This window comes from Amblyomma maculatum, chromosome 3, assembly GCF_055883805.1.
Source record: "Amblyomma maculatum isolate TAMU_Amacu chromosome 3, ASM5588380v1, whole genome shotgun sequence".
NCBI classification, from domain to species: domain Eukaryota; kingdom Metazoa; phylum Arthropoda; class Arachnida; order Ixodida; family Ixodidae; genus Amblyomma; species Amblyomma maculatum.
In genome coordinates, this window is record NC_139346.1 from 168,539,973 (window position 1) to 168,564,157 (window position 24,185).

General features: G+C 50.1%; 2 protein-coding genes across 4 annotated transcripts in view; one reads left to right on the top strand and one right to left on the bottom strand.

Moving 5' to 3' along the window:
* The window catches only part of LOC146196824 (uncharacterized), a 219,165-nt gene that overhangs the window by 85,777 nt on the left and 109,203 nt on the right, over nt 1–24,185 (bottom strand). The window lies entirely within an intron of this gene.
* Nucleotides 17,210–18,643, top strand: LOC146196825 (uncharacterized). The gene has a single exon (XM_084596412.1). The coding sequence runs from the start codon at nt 17,299–17,301 to the stop codon at nt 18,367–18,369; it is 1,071 nt and encodes a 356-aa protein (XP_084452538.1). The 5' UTR covers nt 17,210–17,298; the 3' UTR covers nt 18,370–18,643.

The following is a 24,185-nucleotide window of genomic DNA, read 5'->3' on the forward strand; positions in this document are numbered from 1 at the left end:
AAAGGTTCATAATAATGCGCAATTTCAACCAAGCGAGCGTAGTTATAGAGCACCGATATGCTAGCAGCGGTATCCCGTTGCGTACGCAAGGGGTCGTAGGCTGTAATTAATAGCTATAGCTCTGAGTCCTCAAAAGCTTTGGGTGCGCATCGAGGCGCACGTTACGGCGCACCGCTGCCCGTCTTGACAAAGACAGCTTTAGTTGAGCATCGCGTTAGGAGCGCCCAATATACTTAGCACCCCGTGGCGCCATCTAATATGAGCAAGTGAAAGCTCCCCAGCTACAAGCCAAGAAAACCTTTATTGCAATAGTGGTAAAGGCTTCCAGAAAATATAAGGTCGGTGTTGTCGGCCTTTGAGTGAAACATCACGGGCGACTCCGGCAGGTGGCGGCTGACAGGTGCCATGGCAGTGCGCTTACTAGTGGTCGCATTAGGACGTCACGAGACATGATATGGCGGAGATGACAGGCGCTGCTACCTCGGGCTTCGCGTTTAAAGTGGAAAGGTAAGATCGGAATCCAGCCTTCCAGCGCCATTGGATCCAGAATTAGAGACGCTGACCCGAAGACACACAGCCGGGCACATTCATACAAGCCCTGTTTACATGGACCCGACAGCGGTGGGTCGAGCTGGGGAGCTGAGTTGAGTGGACTAGACCGGCCCGCGGGTCGGGCTAGGGTGGAGGTAGTGAAAGGTGGCTGTTCCAGGCCCTGCGGGGCTGGGACTGGTAGGCCTACGCCGCTTGCGTCGGGGGCTAGCCTCTGTTGTAGGCCCTCATTGCATCTGCCTCCACATAGGTGGTGGACGACGGCTGTTGCGGCACGCGTCTTTCTCTCTCTCCTAAACCTAGGAGTGTCAAACACCCTGGAGGAAATGTGCGAGGCGAAACTTATAGCACAATATATCAGCCTTACTGGCAGCAAAAAGGGCAGATACATCCTTAGGAAGCTGGGCTACCAAAACCCAGAATCGCGAGAGGGCATAACCGCCATCCCCAAAAGAAATTGTCATCAAGTTAAGAATATCCCCACATCTCACGAAGCATGCACCCCATACACAATGAGGAACGCAGGAGAAGCCGAGTCCGAAGACTCCAAAGCTCCCTCCTCCAAAAACAAGGGGTAGTGTACACTGATGCGGCAGAGTACACAGAAGGGCACTACGCTGCAGTAGTAGTCAATGACAAAAGCGAGCTAATCTCGAGCTGTAACGTAAGAGACTCTTCACTAGAGGAGGCAGAGATGGCGGCGATTGCCCTGGCAATCACAAATCCATCCAGCAGAATAATCATCACAGATTCTAAAACAGCAGTCAAAGCCTATGACAACGGTAAGGTGTCCAAAGAGGCCGGCAAAATTCTGCAAGCAGGCAATGAGAACGTACCTAACGACCTAATTAAAATAATATGAGCACCCGCCTGTAGTAGACTCACAGGGAAAGAGATCGCCAACGAGGTCGCCTGAGGACTCAACCACCGGGCCCCAGCGCGGACACACTACTCGCTGTCCAAAAAGCGCGACTTAACAGCATACAGGGAAATTCTAGAACACTACAGAATGGCCAGGAGAACCCCCTCCCCCCCCCCCCCCCCCCCTTATAGATCTCTCCCAAAGAAACAACAAGAAGTAATGTGGCGAAAACTGCAGACCGGCACTTTCCCAAACCCGTATATCCTACACAAATGGCATCCTGATGTGCACTCTTCCAAATGTAAAAACTGTGATGGCATAGCTACGTTTCGGTCACGTTTCCGGCAAGCCGCCAGAAGGTACCTTGCTACGTCGCTTCTTGTCAGTGTAATCTGGACAATGTTAGCCGTGTTTTGTGAGAGAACGAGCAATATCATCAGATAATTTGTTCTCAACAGTGCCGCTATGACCTGGTAGCCTCAGGTAAATGGTGTCTTCACCCTCTTCTATCGCTTAGTGGTGCATGTGCCGTGCCTTAGCTAAAGTTTCAAATGGTCGCCATGGGTGAGGGCAGTTTGAAGATATTTTAGGGCACGCTTTACTGTCACAGAACAAAGATCGTTGTTGAGGTGTTTGTTGAGAAATGTGCTTTACAGCCACACGAAGTGCGGTTAATTTTGCCCCGGCAGCGGTTTTCCTATGTGAAACTAGTTGGTTAATCTCAACCTGCCTCGCAGAAACCAGTTCAAGTTACCGAAACATCTGTATAGACGTATCTCATTGCAGCACTTTCTTTCCCTTTTCTAGAGCGCAGTTCTGTGCGCCCGTTCTTGCATTTCGCGTCGTCGTCGCCGTCGTCCCTCGTAACCAGTCCCCCCCCCCTCCTCCCCTCTACCCATACACACAGTCTAGAATACTCTCAAGGCAGATTGATTTGCTCTGGACGAAATCGAGATCGGGACAAGGAAACGCATACGAGGAAAAGGAGAAAGTCGGGACAGCGAGCAAAAGGCGCATATGAAAGGATTTATGGCCCGTCAAAGAAAGAAATGGGACCATCCGTGACCTTGGCTTGCCCGGGCCCGACCTTAGCCTGCCACGTTCCGCTACCTGTATTTTCCATTTTGCCCCTGTCTATATGTTTCCTAATCAGGGGGCGCTCGTCCCCTAGGCTAACGTTTTAGAAATAATTGAGACCAAATTTTTCAAGGAATACAACAGGTGCATCAAAATTTAGTTAGGGTGTTCAACAACCCTTGAAATAATTTTTCGAGACTTCAACATATTGAAGGATTTCAATCCTGCAGCTGCTAGATAATGTACAATTATTTAGTGCGTGTGCGTGTGCGTGCGTGCGTGCGTGCGTGCGTGCGTGTGTGTGTGTGTGTGCGTGTGTGCGTGTGTGCGTGTGTGCGTGTGTGCGTGCGTGCGTGCGTGCGTGCGTGCGTGCGTGCGTGCGTGCGTGCGTGCGTGCGTGCGTGCGTGTGTGCGTGCGTGTGTGCGTGTGTGTGTGTGTGTGCGTGTGTGCGTGTGTGTGTGTGTGTGTGTGTGTGTGTGTGTGTGTGTGTGTGTGTGTGTGTGTGTGTGTGTGTGTGTGTGTGTGTGTGTGTGTGTGTGTGTGTGTGTGTGTGTGTGTGTGTGTGTGTGTGTGTGTGTGTGTGTGTGTGTGCGCGCGCGCGTATGTGCGTGTGTGTCGAAACCTTGTTTATGGAATGCGAAGCTCCGACCCATTAATGTGGCGAGTCGTCAATGCACGCCCGGCACAATAGAAAACTCTCCCTTCAGCATCTACTATCTAGAACAAATCCGCCATATTGCATCACGACATTCGCCATGCATTACCGCATAGTTATTACTGTTTCATTACCATTCCATCACCCAAAGCAGCTTAAACAGCAAGCAGTCACTACATGCAGCACGATGCCAGAAGCAAGTTTATCGTGCAAAGGTTAGGCATAGCTCTTATTCATTTCCCGATTAAAAAGCGAGCCGTAAGAGGCGCGGTGCGTGCAAACTGACGCGTGTTGTATTCGGCGGGGGTGTTACCTCGAGAGCGAGCCCTCGCGTGCCACGGCAGGAGAGAATTCGATTTAATAGTTAGGACGCGCAGTCGACTATAACCCTGACAAACGCAAGAAAAATAAAGAGCGCAACATTTAAAGCACCTCTGGAACGCGCCCCCCTTGATAAGTCAATTGATTGACGATGACGTCATGCCCCCAGCCAGGCGTCCGGGTAAAGTCAGGAGGTCACGTGCCTGCAGTCAACAAAGCAGTCTCACACAGTGCAGCACTCTCCCATCGACCGGAGCGGTGCTCCACAGGTTGAGTGGCCCCCCGAGCGGCGCGGCCGACGACGGATACCAGCGAGCGACATCTCTCAGGCAACGGCGCTCAAAAAGACGAGTCCGGCGCGGCGGCAGGTACCTGCCCCAAACTAACGCCGTGGACGCGGTGGCGTCGAACGGCAAAATAAAGGCCCTTCGGTCGATATTTTTAAGTGACCCCCTTCTAGGGTAGTGGGCTGGGCAAGGACGTGCGCCGATCAATGTGTCGCCCGGTTCAGCCTGCCAAGTACGGCAACGAAAGAATGAAAGTCCTCTGCTGGCTCGCCGCCGATTCCCCTCGCCTGTGCCGCGTTGAAAGCTATATAACGTGACGCTCTTATGAGGACCGCTCTTGGTTGCGTGGCTTGCTGGACAGCAGTCGACAGATTGCTTCCTTTTCGGACGTGACACGTGGATTGTAACGATGTCAGACAGATCCATTTCGAGTTCCAGTTTTTGCCACTTTCATGACGCCTTCAATGGCGCTCTTTGACTCCTCAGAAAGCAAAAGGGTGGTGTTTGCGTGCCTTCTAAGGGAACCTCGATCTGATGGAACGGGTCCCCTGTTAGCGTTATGCTTTTTGTATTATTATTAACACATATCCTACGAGGCTGTCTGACTTGTTCGATAACAAATACAATGGAATGAAAATAGAGGCATGGCATGCCAGCCTTTTAATGCCTCCTTCAGACTCCCGTAATTATATCTCTTTCCATTTCGCTTGCACACTTTATTATTATGGGCCAGGGAAAGTAACTGTGGGACACGCGCACTCAGTAGTGCAGATGACAAGCGTTAATTGTATAACTACATGTATCTACTAACTACTACATGTATGTATTTGCGCTAATAGTCATTAAAGGCAGCAACGGTCGAGACCGAGATGGCAGTCGAAGACTGGCTGTAGCAATGACAGGTGGTATCATATTTTCTAAAAATATTTTAAAGAGTCTCTGCCTGAAATTAAAGCTCCAAATAGGAATGTAATGTAGTGTACTGTTGTTTATTTGATCTCATTTTTTACACATTTCCTTTTTGTTTCTAATAGTTCTGAAATTTTACATCAGGGTAGCACAGTCTTGCGACACAACGGGCCAGCCTGGGATGGGACCAATATTGTAGCCTATTACGGGTAAATAGCTTGGGTCAAATAAAAAGAATTATTAATTCAAAAATAAAACATCTGCGGCCTATCAAAATATTTATCACCAGCTTGGCCAGTTTTGTTTTTGTTTTTTTTTTCTTTTAATCAAGAAGGTGACAACTATTTTAAAAAGCAAATGTTATTCAACCGTGACTACAATTATGCGCTTCAAGCAAAATGTTTGTTGTTTCCTCTGTTAATACTATCAAGCTCGCATCCATTTTTTTTTTCAGACATAAAAATAAATTTTACCTATACTAGTTAATCTATCCTGCTCGTGCGTCAAATACATTGATTGAATTATGTCTTGAAATTTTCGTTTCATTACACATTATAGTTCGCGAGAAATAGGTACATGACCGATCAAACATGTTGTTTTGCGAAAAATGCACATCGAGCCTCTAAACACTTCCACCTTTCCACTGCACAACACGGGGGAAAATGATTTTAAAAAAGCATGCTTGAAGCCGCGAGCCAGAGGGCCGCCTAATATATTTATCTTTTCCGAAAATGAAAAATGCAAATAAGGCCTGTGAAATATTCCGCCTTTCTGCCCGAAGTCACACGAATGCCGATTAATATATATCAAGTGGAGAATGCACAGTTGCAATAAATTTTCTGAAAGTTGAGGAACTGATTTATCAGAAGTTTGCGAAATGCAACAATCGATTTTCTTGTCAAAACAAACCCTCACAACATTTTAGGTTGCGCAGATAGATGGAATACATAAAGATCAAAATGATTTCATTTAAACTCGCTAAGGGAGCGCATCTCAGGAAAAAACATCGCTAATGAAGATCTATACACGCCTAAAACTTATTTTTCTCCGTGTTCAGGGGAATAATGAAATTTTTGCCTTCAAGCCGCTTTTTATAAACGTGCGGGTACTCCCCGCGCATCGCGTCGTTGGCAAGAGCCCAGCACCATGTCTTAGGACGATTTTGCTGACTACAGATCAGCTGGAAAGTAACACTGTGAACTCAACTTATTATTATTATTATTATTATTATTATTATTATTATTATTATTATTATTATTATTATTATTATTATTATTATTATTATTATTATTATTATTATTATTACTATTAAGAGGGTGGTGGTGGTGATGACGATGGCCATTTAAGCCTTCCCAGCTCTTCAAAGAGAGTCACCTGAGCCATAAGTAGGAAACATTCTCGCACCCCTCGACTCCTCTACAACTGAAATAGAATAAAAACCTACGCGAAGCTCTGATTACAGTAATACATGGTCTTATTTTAACCTATTTTAGCAGCTTTTAGAATGAATACATATCTGCGTCGTTGTTCTTTCCTTACACTAATGTAGATACGTTCTCTGTTCTTATTAAGTGCAACTTGCTGTTTCAAGACGTCACAATTACAGGCGAACAGCATGTTCATGTTTCCGGGCGGCATAAGCACTATCAAAATATAAAACATGTGTTGCATAAGGTGCACAAGGACGAACATAATTTCCCCTCTCTTTCTGACATATCTGCGCTGACATCGACAATTCCCAGAAGCAGGCAATCTGCTGCAGCCAGCGCAAGCTGAAAAGCCCTCCAGATTGGCTCATTTATGATCGCGTTATTGCGCGTGTTAAGCCGCACAAGAACAGGAGTGCCCTCGTGACCCCAACATCATGATTCGAGAGCACAGACTGAGTACAACCGCTCAAAGCAAGAGTGTGAGAAGCGAATTGGAACGGAAACATAATGTCCTTTCATATCACCCTCGTTAGTACGAACAGCCATCGTTAATGCATGATCAAATATTATAGAATCCACTAACAAGGTGGAAACCATCAGCCACATTTGGAGAAATGTCGTAGAGACCAGATGCTTCCTACATGCATGGAAAAGGTGACGGCGCACCGGCTTACACTGGCTTATGTTTGCATCGGTTTACGCTCGAAAGCTTTGCCTTCGAGGGTGGGACAGCTTAGTTCGGTGTAGTTAAACTGCGACCTGACTATGTGGCCTTTCTATTTGAAGGACGATGCTGATTAACTGATGCAACCGTACGTGTACACACACACACACACACACACACACACACACACACACACACACACACACACACACACACACACACACACACACACACACACACACACACACACACACACACACACACACACACACACACACACACACACACACACACACACACACACACACACACACATCGATTTCGGTAACCTGTATTCCGTTCCTATACCTCCGCCGGAATGTTACAAAAATGCCTGGAATCATCGTCACTTAAAGCGAGAAGGAAAGCGGAAAGGCGAGGTGTTCGACGCCAGGTGAGAGTTTCGCTTCGTTCTCCCGCACTGAGAATAAAACAATGATAATTTTAGGACAAAGAGTACCAAGTATCAAGTACCAAGAACGTGTCAAGCCTAGGCCATCCAGACAAACATTTTCTCTTCGCGTAGCTTCCACACAGCCCAGCATGGAGCTTCATTTCTAAACAACATTCAAAATTTTCAAACTTTAGGCATACTGCCACTGGTTTCCTACGCCCATCAAAACTAGTCGATGCAAGCGCAGGAACTATTTTACAGGCAAGATTCCACGATGGCTAGAAACAAGCCAGCAGCATAAACACCTTCCCTAATTATCGCAATAACTCGGACCACAAGTGAAACCTCACTGTACTATGACATCAGCACTCTTCCTTCACACCCTGCCTCTCTTTACTTTCTCTTCCCCCCTTCCCCAGTGTGCAGTAGCAGGCCAGGGTCTCTTTGCCGCCGGCTGACCTCTCAATATTTCTTCTCATTAAATTACTCTCCTTCCTTCCCCTCCTCTTTATCTCTCTCTCTCTCTCTCTCTATCGCAATGCACTCTGCAATTTTCTCTCACAATTGCAAGTTAGAGTATCCTCACTGAGTTATGCGCTGCTTGCTGCAAAGAGATGGACGAATAGTCATGGTGGCCAGTTTCCGGGATAGTGTGACTTAAATTGAAGTGCGTGCTGCAAAGTCAGAGCACGACGCGTATAACCGAAGTCAGTGTGCTGCATCTAGAGTACCTTTACGCCATGTGCACGGATATCATCGCACGTACGTGAAGCGCGCGTTGCACGAGCATTCATTAGTGCATATTTACCACAACCATATATGTATATATGCGCGCACGTGTTATGCATGTGAGCGCCAGTTAACTTTTCTTTTCTCGTTAGAACGTAAGGTGAGGGTGCAGGGGGCTGCCTAAACAATCGGACATGAATGCCGAAGACCCATGCTAAGCATACAATCTGAACCACGACTTTCACGCAATGTGTCCAGCTCGAACGGCAAGCTAATACCCATGAAAGCAAGGGTGAATGCCAGGGAAAACATTGACAAAGCGCATAAAACGTGGAACCAAAAGGCACCATCAGTAAACAGTGAAACAATGGCGAAGAGTAAAATATTATTACCAAAAAAAAAAACGAAGACTGAAAAATCCAAATAAAATTGAGCGCTTAAACCGCGTCCGCAATCCATTTTTAAAGCTTTAGTGACTAACGTCACCGTTACACCAGCTACTGAGTTGAGCCACGCGCTGCTGCGGCGCTCCTTTTCTTTTTCGGCAAGAGAAAGAGACGCACTGCTCACGCATCGGTTTCTGAGTCAAGCTCAAGTATGTGCTGATGCCTCCATAAAGTCGTCAGCTATTCAAATGGCCCGCAGCGCGGATCTAAAGCCTCGTTAATGCTGCAAAACTTCATTGCCTCCTCTCCTGATGGAACGGATATGTTCGAATACATTGCGCTCTCCATAGATGATTGCAATAAGCGCAGACAAAAGTGAACCTAACTTGTCTGCGCTCTATATATAGCCGGTGCGATCAATAGCGCCATCACTTTCTGCGATGCAAACAGAAGAACATAAGCGAACAGACAAAGCGATAAAAAGAAACACGGCAGTTTCCACTGTTGCGCGAATTCCTGTCCCTCTTCCGGCAGGGTAGAGACATGAGCGTCCATATTATTGGCCGACATAATGCGAGACGCGTGTGCCGGTCGATGGGGCCCGCCTCGAAACATTATTGAGGCGAGTGAAAATGGAGTGGAGGTGGTTCCGAGTACCTGGGCTAGAGGGCTCCCGAGTATTCCCGAGTTTTATTTAGGGCTGAAGAAAGCGTTAAATTATCCAAGATGTATTGGATAATTTAAAACGTCCCATTTCAATAAGATTAACTTCAAACCAATGTTATAGAACGTGATTCAACAGAAATGGCTTGTGATGCATTGGGAGATTTGCAGCCTTATTTATTTGTGGACTTCGCAATCGCACTAGTCGTTAACGGGTATGTCAAGCATAATATAAGAAGCAGTACAGTTTTCAAAGTACAGGGCATGCTAAATAAACCAACGTGCACACTCATAACGAACTTAACCTAGAGATCACGCCCAAATGAGGCCAAAATCCGTCTGGTTATGGCTTACTAATAATTCACCAGAAAGCAACCCTGGACGGTGCGAGCAAACGAGCAAAGTAACCGTGCATAATATATATGCAAAATGCATCAGACCCACCAAAGTAAGGGTGAAGGTTTAGCATCTCGGTTGTGTTTTCATAAATGAATGTTGGCTGAGAACAGTTGGGGTACAGTGCCCATTTCGATATTGATGTACAAAGATTATCATTTTTTCACGCACTACTTTCGAAACACTGCTGCCAGAAAAATCATGCTGCAGACTTGGGCAAATACAAGCAGCTCTTGCCGCTTCGGCGAGCTTTGCATACAGTGTATTTATTTTATGATACACCATTTGAGTGCGACTGGTCCGGTGAATATGGCATGACTGATAGAACGCAACCAAGCAATACATAATCTATATATATGCGAACATATCCCCCACATGCCCCGTAGTACTTGGGAACATTAGGAAATGGAGGCATCGAACGTTGCCTCAGGCTTAGCGGGCAAAGAAACTGTTGGAATGAAAACACACATAAAAAAAAATTCAGCGACTATTGAAAATGCAAGCCGGAGAAACCAACGAATGAAAATTAAGTCGTAATACATTTGTCCTCGGTAAGCGCTAGCCATCGTATCTGGGGTCCACCAACCATTTTGCAGTCGATCCGAAGCAAGATAACTTACCGCAGTGGTGCCCGAACCCGGGCCACAACTCCGTATCATAAGGGTCGGGGGCCATAATACATTATTCTTGCGGCTCGTTTTGGTCATTCCGCCATAACAATACACCTTAAGGGCACTGCCCTAATATAGTATCAGTTCAGAAATCACTATAAGCCAGGGCAGCATGTTTCAGAGTTCCCGTAAATGAAAGGAAAAGTTACGGCGGGCACTTATGAATAGCGCTGCGAATGCAAATGCACCAATTTTTAAACCCACTCATGCACCTACTGTAATCTATCCTTATTCCACATATATAATTTATATCCAGAATACCCCCGTACTCTAATACCCAGTGGGACGACTTGTACGTACTCAAATAAATAAATAAATTGATCCTTTTCCACCACAATTCGACCTCAGTCCACTTGTATACCGTAATCCAGAGCAATCCACCCGTATTCCATTGTAATATAGTAACTTAATCCATCCAATTTCACTACTATCCACCCTACTTGAACTCAAGCCAGCGTAATCTCGCACAATCCAATCTCCGCAATGCAATCTGATCCAACGTATTCCATCGTAATCCAACCTAACTTACACCGCTAAATTAAGCTTAACCCACTCTTCATGTACAACAATCCACCAGAATCAGCCCGAAATCCTTAAACGACCTCATACATCTATCTACCTAGTCCTCCTGATCCGCCCTAAATCTTCTGTAATTCTTAATCAGTCGTAATCCACCCTAACGCAACTTACCCAATGCAACACATTCTTCATCCACCACGCGTAATGTCAGGAGGGCCGGGTGCCTTTAGAATTTAGCGCCGGTTGGTTATTATGACAGCAATGACGTCACAGTCTTGCTTGGCCAGTCAAAGGTTTTCGGGATCATGCACCCGGACTGCTACACAATGCGTCTAACCTTTCTGACGAACCCACAACCTTAACCAACGTGCATGTCCGCAACTATCCACCCCTCGCTGTAACATGCCCATCATAGAGCAGTCGGAAGTACTGATGCGCAGCTCTGCCCTGCTGTTCAAGCGGCGACAGTGGCCTGGACCGCGGAGGCCGCGTTGCATAACAGGTCCTTTCTGCCCATCCGATTTCTATCCTCCCTGCTTTTATTGATAAACATTTGTGTGGCACTTCGGGCCACTAAAGTGCGATAAGGCGAAAGCCTTTGTTTGAAATTTCGCTGACTCCTGGTTTTACACTATCTGCTTCTATAGGCTGTGTGGTGCGGCGTTCGAGGAAGTGCCAAATGAAAGGTGCTACACGGTCGCCTGAATCTGTATGAATAGATAGCGTAAGCTAGCAGCCAACGTATAAAGCCCCGCTTCAACCAAGCCGTATGAGCGTCTCTGCGTGGCCTAGGACAACGTGAATGCGAGCGTATTGGCAGGCTGATTCTGATATCATCCTCCCATGTGAAAGAAGAGGCCCGATTGGCAGCGCCTGCCAAACGACAGTGCCCTGTGATTGGTTGAGACCCCTATGACGTCATCCCCACTTCAGCCAATCAAAGCACCGCAAAAGCATGACACTTTTGCTGACCACAACGACGAGCCATTACAGGCTTTCGCCTTATTAAGGCCTTCGTCAATCAATCACATTTCTTGCGACGTCGCCGCCACCGGGTCTCGTTATCCATAAGCCACATAAGGTTTCGCCTTGAAAACGTTTACTGGTTTATGACATGAATCGTCGAAAGCTGTTGTAGGTCTGGTTCAGCTTACGCATTCCTACGCACTCGTCATAACCTCCTCCGTTCTCGGTAGCCATACACGTGTTATCCGCGGCAACCACCTCCCGGTTGTGCATTCCTCTCAACTAGTCACAACCTCATGACACTACATACGTCACATCTCACGGTTGGAAGGTGGAAATTTAATTGCACCTACTTGTACTTACTCCCAGCGGGAGTAGGTACCCATGCAAAGTGAGTCAGAGAAATAACTTAAGTTACTGACATTCTAGTGGAAATCAAGAAGAAATGGGCATGGGCAGGACATGTAGTGCGGAGAGAGGATAACCGATAGTCGCTTAAGGTAGCAAACTGGATTCCAAGCGAAGGAAAGCGCAACAGGGGGCAGCAGAAAGCTAGGCGGGCGGATGAGGTTAAGAAGTTCGCAGGGGTCAAGTGGATGCAGCTAGCACAGAACCGGGTTATTTGGAGAAATATGGGAGAGGCCTTCATCCTGCAGTGGGTATAGTCAGGCTGCTGCTGCTGATGATGATGATGATGGTGGTGATGATGATGATGATTACTCCCGGCGGGCAGGCGAATTCATGCACAAAGTATTAAGGTCTTACTGTTGACACCGTAGATCTCACATTAGGCAGTAGGGCATATGGCTTAAGCAATTATCTAACAGCTTCAAGTGTAAAAGAAAGAAGCACATAAACAGGGGTCAGTCATATTATTCCTTCTAAGACACCCAAAGCACCACATCCACTTACAGTTGGAAGTGTACGCGGGAATGAGCAGCGTTGCATTGCTTTAGCACCTAAGTCCACAAAGAGCGCAGTTTTCGGAGGCGACGGCTGCAGTATCACAACAAGACGATAAATCTGACAGCTCCCGTATGAGAGAGCCGCCTGTTCAAACATATTTGCAGAGCGCACATGGCATGACAGAAAACTTAGTGCTAGACTCGGGACTCGAAGAGTCCGGTGGCGTATTCGCAGGCGCGTCCGCGCGGCGCTAGAGCACAGTGATGACCCTGGTCTCGATGACTGATACCCTACTCCTAGCACGCGCGATCGGTTTGCCCATCTGCCGGAGAAGTTTGCACAAATTCCCCCTTGCTGCCTACTGCCGTCACTAATCTGGAAGCTTGCACAGGGAAGGGGATGCAATACTCATGCACTAGCCGGCACCTCGCTGCACTTTTCGACCAACAACCACGATCGTGACTCCATCAATCGACTAATGGACCGAGGCGGCTCAGGGCACAGAAACTCTATATATAAACGTTGAAAGTAACGAAAGCAACAGCCTATTAGGGAATATTGAGGATAATTTTTATACAGTGAGGCCATAGCTTAGGACTCAGATGCTACAAGAAGTCTAGGAAAGCAAGCTTGTTGGACCGCATATTTATAATAAACGGTATGACTTGGACCATGCTGACTGCTTTCTGTGCGTCAATGAGACGGACCTTTGAAAGTCTGTATCAGCTGGTCCCGGTTTTGCATGAGTGCCTAACGAGACGTGCGGTCAACTGATCTGGTGACGACTGTGCAAATAAGCGCACCATAAGGAGAAAATGAAAGATTTGCATGTAAATGTTATTTCGTTATTTTTTTATTTTTCAACGCGTTGGTCATTTAATTTCACGACTGAACATGTACTGTGCCGCTTAATAGATAAACCTCCCCACGTCAACGACTTTGTCACGTCATTTTTTTCTACCAAATAAGAGGTTGACTCTCCCGCAAGAGAACAAAAACTATTGCCGTGACTCAATCACCACGGTCGACTGTTTTCGATCAGATTAATCATTCGATCGCACTAATTCTAAGGATCGCTGTGCACTTCGCGAAATGAACATTTTGAGATAAGAGGATCATTCATGCTGCAGAATTATAGCCCTGACTTCGCACTTGCGTTAGACCCGAAGCAAAATGACACAGATTCGCAGTTTACCGGATATTGATTTCAGACATCCGCGGTACCAGCCAGCAAATAAACAGCGCTCCAAGCTCTTACGCTCTTACCTTCTACACATCCGCCGTACACTGGTCTCGCATTTATTAGATGAACAGCGGAAGTGCCCCAACGGGAAGCCGAACAACGGAGGAGTTATTTGTATGTCTGAAACAGTGAGCACAGCCAGTGGGGGAAAGCTATCTTCTATCCAGCGTAAATATTTTCCCCCGTGTCGTCAAAACACGGAAAAGCGCAACTAGCCCCTGCAGCTGTAGCAATAACCGGTATTAATGGGGCGGCGACCAAATAAAACACCGTGGCACTGCAGTAGCACCAGCAAAACTGGGCGAGTCATGTTTCCTCCACGATGCGCACCAAATGGCACGTCGTTCGCAGAACTTGCATTCGACGTAGGTGTCCGGCTGTGAAATCGGCATTATAATTTGCGCGCGATTTTCCGCCACGACCCCAGTGTTACTTGCGCGACATCCCAATGACATTTTGAATCCTTCACGACACAAAAAGAAAAACGGAGAAATAGAAGGATGAAAAAAGAAACATCTTTATTTCATTTCACTCTGAACTCTTACGCAAACGAAGGCACTGGAGGCGGCAGCCATTAAAGAAGCTAATGTTCAGGATCTAGGAAACTTGGTTTGGTTTGTGGGGTTTAACATCTAAAAGCGACTCAGGCTATGCGCGACGCCGTAGTGGGGGACTCCGGAAATTTCGACCACCTGGGGTTCCTTAACGTGCACTGACATCGCACAGCACACGGGCGCCGAGCATATCGCCTCCACCGAAAGGCGACACTCGATCCTGCGCCCTAGGGCACAGTAGTCGAGCGCCCTAACGACTGCGCCACCCCGGTGGGAAGATCTGGGAAACTGCACGTGTCAAAAGTCTGTAGACAAGCGCACACGAGGTACAAAATTATGGCCTCGTTTCGCAAGTGTCGCTCGCCTCAGCAGTGGCGAAGATGACGATACACCTGCGCCGAGTTCTCGCAACAGCATTTTGAAACGCTTGCCCCAGAATGTGGTCAGAGGGACGAGAGATGCCACACGCCGCTCAAGACTGAAGGATTCGCTCACTGCGTCACGTTGCGTGCGCTAATACCACGAATAATACTTATTCGAATATACCGTGGAATCACAGAGCAACTCCTGAGCCGGCCCTCACTGTATTTCGTCACGTGTGGTTCCTTCAAAGGGAACGCTGTTCTTAAAACCAACGATGCGTTGTCGTTTTTATTTTTTATTGTCCTGTTCCAACAAAAGCATGTCCCGCACGTCACCTACAATATTCTGCGACGAAAAGAAAACTTACAAAAATCTGCGAGTGGCCGATTAGGAACCAGGGCCCAATATGCATACAATGGCCGCCGCTCAACGCCGAAACGAGCTATTTGGTTTCCGCTATTGAGTTTCTCAAGATTGGATGGCACCTCCAGCATGTGGGCATAGTGTTTGATGAGGGACGAGATGGCTGGTGGAATAGAGCGATCTGCTATTTACTTTCCCCGCGACCTCGTGTCACACCACGAAAGAATGGTTTTTAGTGAATTTTATCGAGGACCCGTTGAATAACTCGCACAAATGAGAAAGCAGGCTTGAAACAATAAAGACATTAACAAAGAGCAGGCAATATGCTCGCTAAAAGGCAGATTTTGAAAGGACTTTGAACGGAATAGCCCGAGCAGTTCGGCAGCGTCGGCACTGTATGGACCGTCATCAGCACAAACACCCGATCAGGCCAGACTGGACAGGACCCAGCCCAAACAGATCACGACCGAGTGTGAGCAAATGAGTGAATGAAGGAGCGAGTAAACGCATAGTGTTCTCTCTTATATAGTTTTCCAAGTGGCAGGACCCCGACCTATCGGGTGGTTACAGGCGAGTTCCGGCATACTGTTAAGAAAGAACACAACACTAAATCGATGCGATTCAGAAAGAACTAAAGAAATTTGAAGCGAAAGCTTCACTACGGCAAGTAGATCAAGCCGTCGGGTATGCACGCTTTTCATTTTGTGGGATATTTATAGGTCAAACTTCTGTGTTAAGCCTGGTGGTCGCCATGTGAATTTAGGCATAGTCACGTAGGCCACCAGGTGATTCGTGACCAGTGTCAAGGTCAAGGTCACGTGACCTGCTGTCGGGAGTGATATTTAGAGGTCAAACTTCTGTGTTAAGCCTGGTGGTCGCCCTGTGACTTTGGGGAATAGTCGCGTAGGCCACCAAGTGGCTCGTGACCTCTGCAAAAGCCAAGGTAACGATATTTAGAGGTCAAACTTTTGTGTTAAGCGTGGTGGTCGCCATGTGTCTTTGGGGCATAGTCACATAGGCCACCAAGTGGCCCGTGACCACTGTCAAGGTCAAGGGATTTAGTGGTCAAACTTTCGTTTGTGGGATTCGGGCTTGCTGCGGCTGCCCTTTGCGCGGCCGCCGCCCGCTTCCCAGTTGTTCTCCTCGTTCCCTTTCTCCCGCCTGAGGCGGCGGAAAGGGGCTCGGACGACTTGTCACTGTCGTTCGGGCCACAGCTCCGCCCTGGCGTCCCAGTGGCTGTTCTCATTGGCGCCTTTTGGCGGGAACACGGCACCGCTTCGACAGCCGCGCTCGCGCGACTGTCCGAGCGGAGCCCAGAGAGAGACCCCTCCGAGACATCGTAAGGTGCGTACGCTACTGTTCTTGTCTGCCGGCCTTTGTCCGCGCAGACCAGTGTGTACTCGAGTTCGTCTGCTCCGGGTCGTACCTGAGAGCGCAACTCGAGCCTGTCGATCGTGATCCAACGATCCGAGACAGGCGTACCTTGCGGTGGTTGCCCACCCTCTCTGAAAGGGACCCTCTGGTCACTGCGAGAGAGCACAGCACGCCCTTGCGTGCTTGCGGCGCGCACTCCGTGTCACTTGTGCGTTTTGTATATTTTGTATGTGTGTGCGTGTGTGCGTGTGTGTGCCGCTGGAGGATGGCGTTTCAATAAACGTCTCCTTCGTGAACTTGGAGGTTGGTGTCCTTGCAGCGAAGTGCTCTCCTTCCGGTGGAGGTTGAATGCGCGCTGCGGTGTTTCAGTGTGCGCGTGGTAACGGCTGATCGGGGCTTCGGCTCGCGCGACGCTCGAACCCGCGGTGGTTGGTGGCTTATGTCCACGTAGGAAACCACAACTGGCGCCCAACGTGAATTGTTCTGGCTCTTTGAGTTGGACTGCACATCGGCCGAGCCGGTCGCCTTGACGATCAAGCTCTTGCACCATGTCTGCCGCCCCCTGCGGGGCACACGGCAGCGAATCTGAAACGCGATATATGCCGGCTCCTTACGCAGTCGTAGCGTCTTTTGATCCGTTGGATGCTGTTCCTCTGAACAGCCAAACACAGTGGCTGGCCGCCGGCCCCATTGGGCTATACGGCAATGCCGCGAGTAACGTTGATCACTCGGCTCCCACTGGAGTTTTCTCCGGACCACCCTGTGGTGGGACCGCTACACAGATACCTCCGCTGCATCAGTTTTCCGCCCATGGTGGAAGCAGTTCGCGCGATTCCGTCGCTACCGGCAGCTACGCGCAACAGCAGCCGTGCCCCGCTAGCAGTCAGTTTTGCTCGGTGAACGGTGAGGCGTCGGCCGGACTCCCTGCGGAGACCGCGCCGCTCATCGAACTGGAGGACCGTTTGCCTTCTTTGTTCATGCAACCCGCCCAAACCTCCTCTGAGGGAAGGACGCAGGCGCTGCTCACAAGCGCTGCCCAGATGATTCAGTCGCTAACAGGGGCGGTTGAGGCGCTTTCGGCCGCGCCGAAGTTGTCTCACCCCGCGGTCATGTTGCCCATGCCGACGTACCGCGGCTATGATGATCCTCTCAGTGCCCGGGATTTCATTGATTCCCTCGCCCATTACCAGAGAGCTATGGGTTTCCCTGATGAGGTTGTTCTTGCACGCATCGTCCCCGCAGCGCTGACTGACACGGAAGCTAGGTGGTACCGGCTTTCCGGCCACCGAGCAGCGACTGTCGAGGAGTTCCGTGCAGCATTCATGCGCGAATTCCTGCCCGCTAACTATGAGCGTAGGATGCGGCGAGAGCTGGAGCTCCGCACACAGGCCCCGGACGAGTCGCTCCAAGAGTTTGTGCGGGCGATGGAAGACCTTTTCTCAATCGCTGAGCCAACAGCCTCAAACGAGGAACGCGTCGAAAGAGTGATCAGGCAGGCACATCCGACTTTTTCGGCATACCTGCGCGGCGGCCGATTCCGAGATCTAGAGGAGCTGGCCGCCGAGGCAAAGCGCATTCAAGGCGACATCCTCGCCGCGCGTGCCTATCGCCCGCCACCGCCGGCAAGCGAGGCCCTTGAGCCACGCTGCGCATGGAGAGGGGCCATGACCCTTCCTCACCGGCGTGAACCCGCACAAACTGCCTTTGTAGCCGTTGGCGGGCGAAATGACGCTTGGGAGCTGAGCGAAAGAGCTCTGGATCCTTACTCGTACGGAAGACGAGCAGCCTGCGCTGCACAGTTTTCTTACTCGCGTGCCGAAGGACGCCATGCGACCCAAAGCACAGCGGAGGGAGAAGCTCGCAAAAACCGGCCCTTGTTCGGTGGGGCAGCGAGCGGACCCAGGCAGGGAGACGCGCCTTTGTCACGCGGCCAAGCTCGCGGGGGTGTGCTTTGTTTCCGTTGCCAAGGGAGGGGACACTTAGCAAGAGAATGCCCCGTAGCCAGGCCTTCTGCGAGGCAGGAAAACGGCGACGGGGGTCGGTTGTAAAGAGACAGCCGGCCCAAGCTTTGCTAATTCCCTCTGCGTACAGGGTAAGCTGCCTCGGTGGTGCGCCCGCGCCGTTTATTTCGGTCACCCTTGCTGGCCGCGAATTTCCGGCGTTACTGGATACAGGAGCCAGCGCCTCCTTTTTCAGTGAACAGGTGTTGTCCCACTTGCAAAAGCACTCTGTGCGCTTGCGGGATTGCCGTTCGACATTTAACCTCGCGAAAGGCGTGGCCCATTCGGCTGGCGCCGCGAGGCTGACTGTCAGATGGGGAGAGCGAGCGAGACGCACGCGTTTCATTCATCTCCCTGGGATCAGTGTGCCCATGATTCTCGGAAGGGACTTTCTCCTGAAAACAGGGATCGTGGTGGACATTGCGAATGGCGGCTATCGCGAAGGGCCGTTTTCCCAGCTGAAGCCGTTCATTAGCCCCCCGGCGTCGGTATCTGCCTGTGCAGTCGAGACTTTCGGAGAGTGCCACGCTCACCGATCGGGGCCCTGCCCTTGTGTCGAGCGTTATGCCGTTCACACCCCCATGTGGGAGCGAGCGGCGCGGCACGACGACGCACCCCATCCACTGGCCGCCTCTGCGGTAACTTTGGATGAGACACAGAAGGCTCGGTTGACAGCACTTTTGCGTCAGTACGAGGAGCTCTTCACCGATCAACCTGGCTGTACCACTTTAGTGAGCCACGCGATCAACACCGGAGAAGCGCTTCCGTTGAAGTGCAATCCCAGACCCGTCAGCCTTGCGAAGAGGCAGGTGATTGATGGGTTGTTGGATGAGATGCTATCGTCGGACATTATCCGTCGCTCGTCCAGCGCCTGGACGTCTCCGGTGGTGTTGGTGCCCAAAAAGGATGGCAGCCATCGCTTGTGTGTGGATTATCGCCATCTGAATGCGCTGACTCGCAAGGATGCCTATTCGCTCCCAACGATCAGCTCAATCGTAGGAAGCCTAGGCAGTGCGCGGTATTTTACCACGCTAGATGCCTCCAAAGGTTACCTACAGGTCCAGATGGATGACATTGACCGGCCTAAGACCGCGCTCACGTGCCACAGAGGACTGTTTGAGTTCACTCGCATGCCCTTTGGCCTCTGCAATGGTCCTGCGACTTTTCAGAGGCTGATGGACCGCGTCCTAGGCGAAGCGAAATGGTCCCATGCCATGTGCTACCTGGACGACATCGTGATTTATTCACGAACCTTTGATGAGCACTTAAGCCACATTGCCGACGTGCTCGAGAGGGTACGGGCTGCCGGGATGACTTTGAATCCTGCAAAAGCCCAAATAGCGCGAACCCGAGTTCAGTTGCTTGGGTTTACGCTGGGCGAAGGCTCCATTGAGCCGGATCAGGAAAAACTTCGAGCCATACTCGAGTTTCCTGTGCCCAAGGACGTACGCGGCCTGCGCCGTTTTCTGGGAATGACAAATTTTTATAGGTCATTTATCCCGTCCTGTGCCCGCGTGCAGGCGCCCTTGACCAAGCTCTTGGGAAAGACTGCTGCGTGGCGATGGGGGCCTGAGCAAGAGCAATCCTTTCGCCGCCTGTCTAGTGTCATCGCAGAAACCGCGCAGCTCAGGCTACCCGACCTGGCCAGACAGTTCGTAGTCCAGACTGACGCGAGCGATCTGGGATTAGGAGCCGTTCTCCTACAGGAATTCGATGGCGTGCTGCAACCTCTTGCCTTTGCAAGTCGTTCTTTGCTGCCCGCGGAAAGGAATTATTCCGTTACCGAGAAGGAATGCCTCGCCATCGTGTTTGCACTGCGCAAGTTTGACGTCTACCTTGATGGAACGCATTTCGTGGTGCAGACAGACCACAGCGCGCTCAGCTGGCTGATGCGGCTCCGGGAGCCTGCGGGACGGCTGGCGCGCTGGGCTCTCCTGATACAGCATTACGACTTCTCGGTGCAGTATCGCAAGGGGAGCACGAACGTGGTAGCTGAGGGGCTTTAGCGCTATCCCGTGCCCCACTCGCCAGCGGTGCCTTTGCGCCGGCAAGCGGAGGGGGCGAAACAGCGGATGAGCCGCAGGGCGGCAGGAGGGGGACGCCCGCAAACGGGCCTACCAATTCCGCCACCCAGGCAAGCAGCACTTCGCGAAGCGGGCGACGGGGGAGGCTCTTTGAGCACCCCAGTGCCGCTTGCTTTCGCTGATGGGTAGGAGGGCAATTAAGGAGAGGAGGATGTGGGATTCGGGCTTGCTGCGGCTGCCCTTTGCGCGGCCGCCGCCCGCTTCCCAGTTGTTCTCCTCGTTCCCTTTCTCCCGCCTGAGGCGGTGGAAAGGGGCTCGGACGACTTGTCACTGTCGTTCGGGCCACAGCTCCGCCCTGGCGTCCCAGTGGCTGTTCTCATTGGCGCCTTTTGGCGGGAACACGGCACCGCTTCGAGGGCCGCGCTCGCGCGACCCTCCGAGCGGGGCCCAGGGAGAGACCCCTCCGAGACATCGTAAGGTGCGTACGCTACTGTTCTTGTCTGCCGGCCTTTGTCCGCGCAGACCAGTGTGTACTCGAGTTCGTCTGCTCCGGGTCGTACCTGAGAGCGCAACTCGAGCCTGTCGATCGTGATCCAACGATCCGAGACAGGCATACCTTGCGGTGGTTGCCCACCCTCTCTCAAAGGGACCCTCTGGTCACTGCGAGAGAGCACAGCACGCCCTGGCGTGCGTGCGGCGCGCACTCCGTGTCACTTGTGCGTTTTGTATATTTTGTATGTGTGTGCGTGTGTGTGTGTGTGTGCCGCTGGAGGATGGCGTTTCAATAAACGTCTCCTTCGTGAACTTGAGGTTGGTGTCCTTGCAGCGAAGTGCTCTCCTCCCGGTGGAGGTTGAATGCGCGCTGCGGTGTTTCAGTGTGCGCGTGGTAACGGCTGATCGGGGCTTCGGCTCGCGCGACGCTCGAACCCGCGGTGGTTGGTGGCTTATGTCCACGTAGGAAACCACACGTTTTAAGCCTGGTGGTTGCCATGTGTTTTTTTGGGCATAGTCACGTAGGTCAGTGACCTGAGACCACTGTCAAGGTCACGTGAGGAGCCGTCAGTATGACATGGAAGTAGAGGGCGCTAGAGAGGCGATACGTGTATAAATAAACAGGATCCCCCGGGCTCCTGCCTAGGTTGCAACACTGCTCGAGATGGAGGGAGACGAACACGGAAAGCGAAGAAGGCACTTCGAAATTGAGGCCCTGGAAAGGCGGCGTGCCGAAGAGAGCGATGAAGAACGGGTTTTATGTTTGGAGAAACGCACAGTGTGTTTAACCCAAACTTGGCAATGAGCGTAGCCCTGTACATGAAGCTTTCGCCTCCAGGGGTAACCGAAGTTAAACCACCACCTAATTTTTTGCCTACGAAACAGCGAAAAAGAAAACATCATCCTGGACTGAAGTTTCGGCGTCTTGCTCCTGCCTTGGTAGTAGTCGGTTGCGTGTTCCTGGAGCGCACCGCCCGGCTGTGCCCAACCTGCCATATCACAACTTCACTCACTTCATTGATTTGCCATCAATATATGTATATGATATGCAGCGTCAATTGAAATTCGAGGACTTTTTGACAATAGAAAGATAGGGCATCAAATATCGCCTCCCGGATATGCTAATAACAGAACATTGTTCTCTTATCGATTTCAACCAGTCCAGCAATCTCAGCATTCGTGGCAGTTTGTCGCAATCGCTTTAAAGAAAGCTATGACTATACACATAAGTCTGACGGTTTAATGTGCATCCTCCTTGTCCTGTGCAACAATAATGCTTTGTCATGTAGAACTAGAATAGCAATGCCAAGAGGTCATAGTATTTCACGTTGGGTACACCACACACGGCAGATCGATACAAGGCTAAACATCTGTAAAGTGGCAAGCGCAATTGATAACCAGCGGAACCTTTTGCGCGCACTGCTTCGAATCTACTCTGCTAAATGAAAAGACTGCGCGCAACAGTGAACGGCCGAAATGCCAGACAACTGAAAATGAAATTGTACGCGGTTTCACAGGCTATAGTGTACAGTATGAAGGGTGAGTCGTCATTAGGAAAGAGGAGGAGGGCCGTGTTAGCTCTGTTCACACCTTTTTCAGGTGTAAGCGGTAGATGTTGAGCCACGTGCGAGACTTTCGAGATAAGGCCCATTGATAAAAAAAGTGCCATAGAAGGCAATCTTTTATGCACGAGAAAGAGATAAGCGACAGAATGCAAGCTCGCTGCCAGCACTAAAGGATAGCGCCCCATGGCTTTCAACCTGTGATGAAGCTTCCAGACTTGTACTCGGTGGAAAAGCTTTTCGCAGCACTCGCCTACAGACACTTGAGATTCGTAGTACTGGTTTATAACGCTATAGACACTAAAGATTCGGAGTACTGATGATAAAACTTCATTTATTCTGCATGAGCATTTCCTTTTTTGGTTTCAGAAAGCCTTCATTCCCGGCCACGGCGGCCGCTTTTCGACGGAGGCGAAAAGCAAGGTGTCCGTGTGCTGTGCTATGTCAGTGCACGTTAAAGAACCCCGGATGGCCGAAATTTCCGGAGCCCTCCACTGCGCCGTTTCTCATAGCCTGAGTCACCTAGGGACGTTAAACCCCGAAAACAACCAAGCAATTTACAGCAGCAGACTTACCGCATTATCAGATGCATATATAGGACACAGAGTGCTTCGTCGGCCGTGAAATGATAGCAGCTACCACCTTCAAACTTGAAGCCGAGCATTACGGGAAGAAATCAGGCTTGGAAATAAGGAGACGTAGAACACTTATGGTGTCTTCAGCTGACGGCACTCGTGGAGTACTATTGTAGTGCCTGACAAACCAACACCGCCACAATCGCAACGTTTCGCAGCATGCGTCGGCGTCTCTAGTTAGCGCTAGCTCCATAGAGGTAATGACTAGCTCTACACACTATTTGTAGGAACGTAGGATAGCCTCCGAGACAGATAAGAGTCTCGATGGCTATGCAGGAGTGCACAGAAAACTCCACGAGTGCCGTCAGCCGAAAACGCCATTAATTTCGTCATGAAAGTATTGGGCAGTGTGCTCTTGCTTGACGAGCACAGCCTCCATCCATGTGCTTGCGTATAGCTGGTAGCTAGGGGCCGTTTCGCACAGAAAAGTTATAACGAGCGCTGATAGGTCACACCCGTTCAACGTGAACGCTACACTCAACGTGCTCGACTTCTCACGCTCCCAAGTTTTGTGGCAGTTCCCGCCGGCTCATTTGTTGCCCCCCAAAGCCCGTCATCAAGTTGCCGTTCGTAATGAAGCCAGAGAGGTCGAGCCAGCCGCATGCCGAGCAGTCACGGAAAAGCCGGGAAGCAGCAGCAGCAGCCATTTTGCTAATTACCACGTTTTGTCTTCGGTTATTTCTTCGAATACTGCTTCTCACACAGCAGACGAATTCACGACTTGAACATGATCGTTTTATTCTGAATACCACGAACGAAGATATAAATCTGAACAGCGGATGACTGCCGTAATAACATGCTTAACGGTGGGCATGGTCTATATATTGCAAAAACGTTAACCCCAAGGCTGCTACCCCGAAAGCAATATACTTGCTTTTAGAGCAGCTGCGATTGGTCAACATCTGCAAAGCGACGCGTTGCTTAGGCAACGTCAAGTCCCATAGTATAGTGCAGCATTCGCGCAGAAAATCAATAAAAGAAGCAATTTAATATGTGACACACGTGTGCCTCATTTCAGCCAACTACACATCGCCAGGCGAAAGAGGAGTAAAACCTGTGCAACTCCGCTTTCGAACAATATTAGAATTTTAGACAAAATTGTCGTCATATTTTCCCAATTCCGGTTAATCCGTCCACCATGCTCGCAAGCA

Excerpts from the sequence above, each read along its gene's own strand:
- LOC146196825 (XM_084596412.1), top strand. The coding sequence starts at position 17,299 with ATGCAACCCGCCCAAACCTCCTCTGAGGGAAGGACGCAGGCGCTGCTC.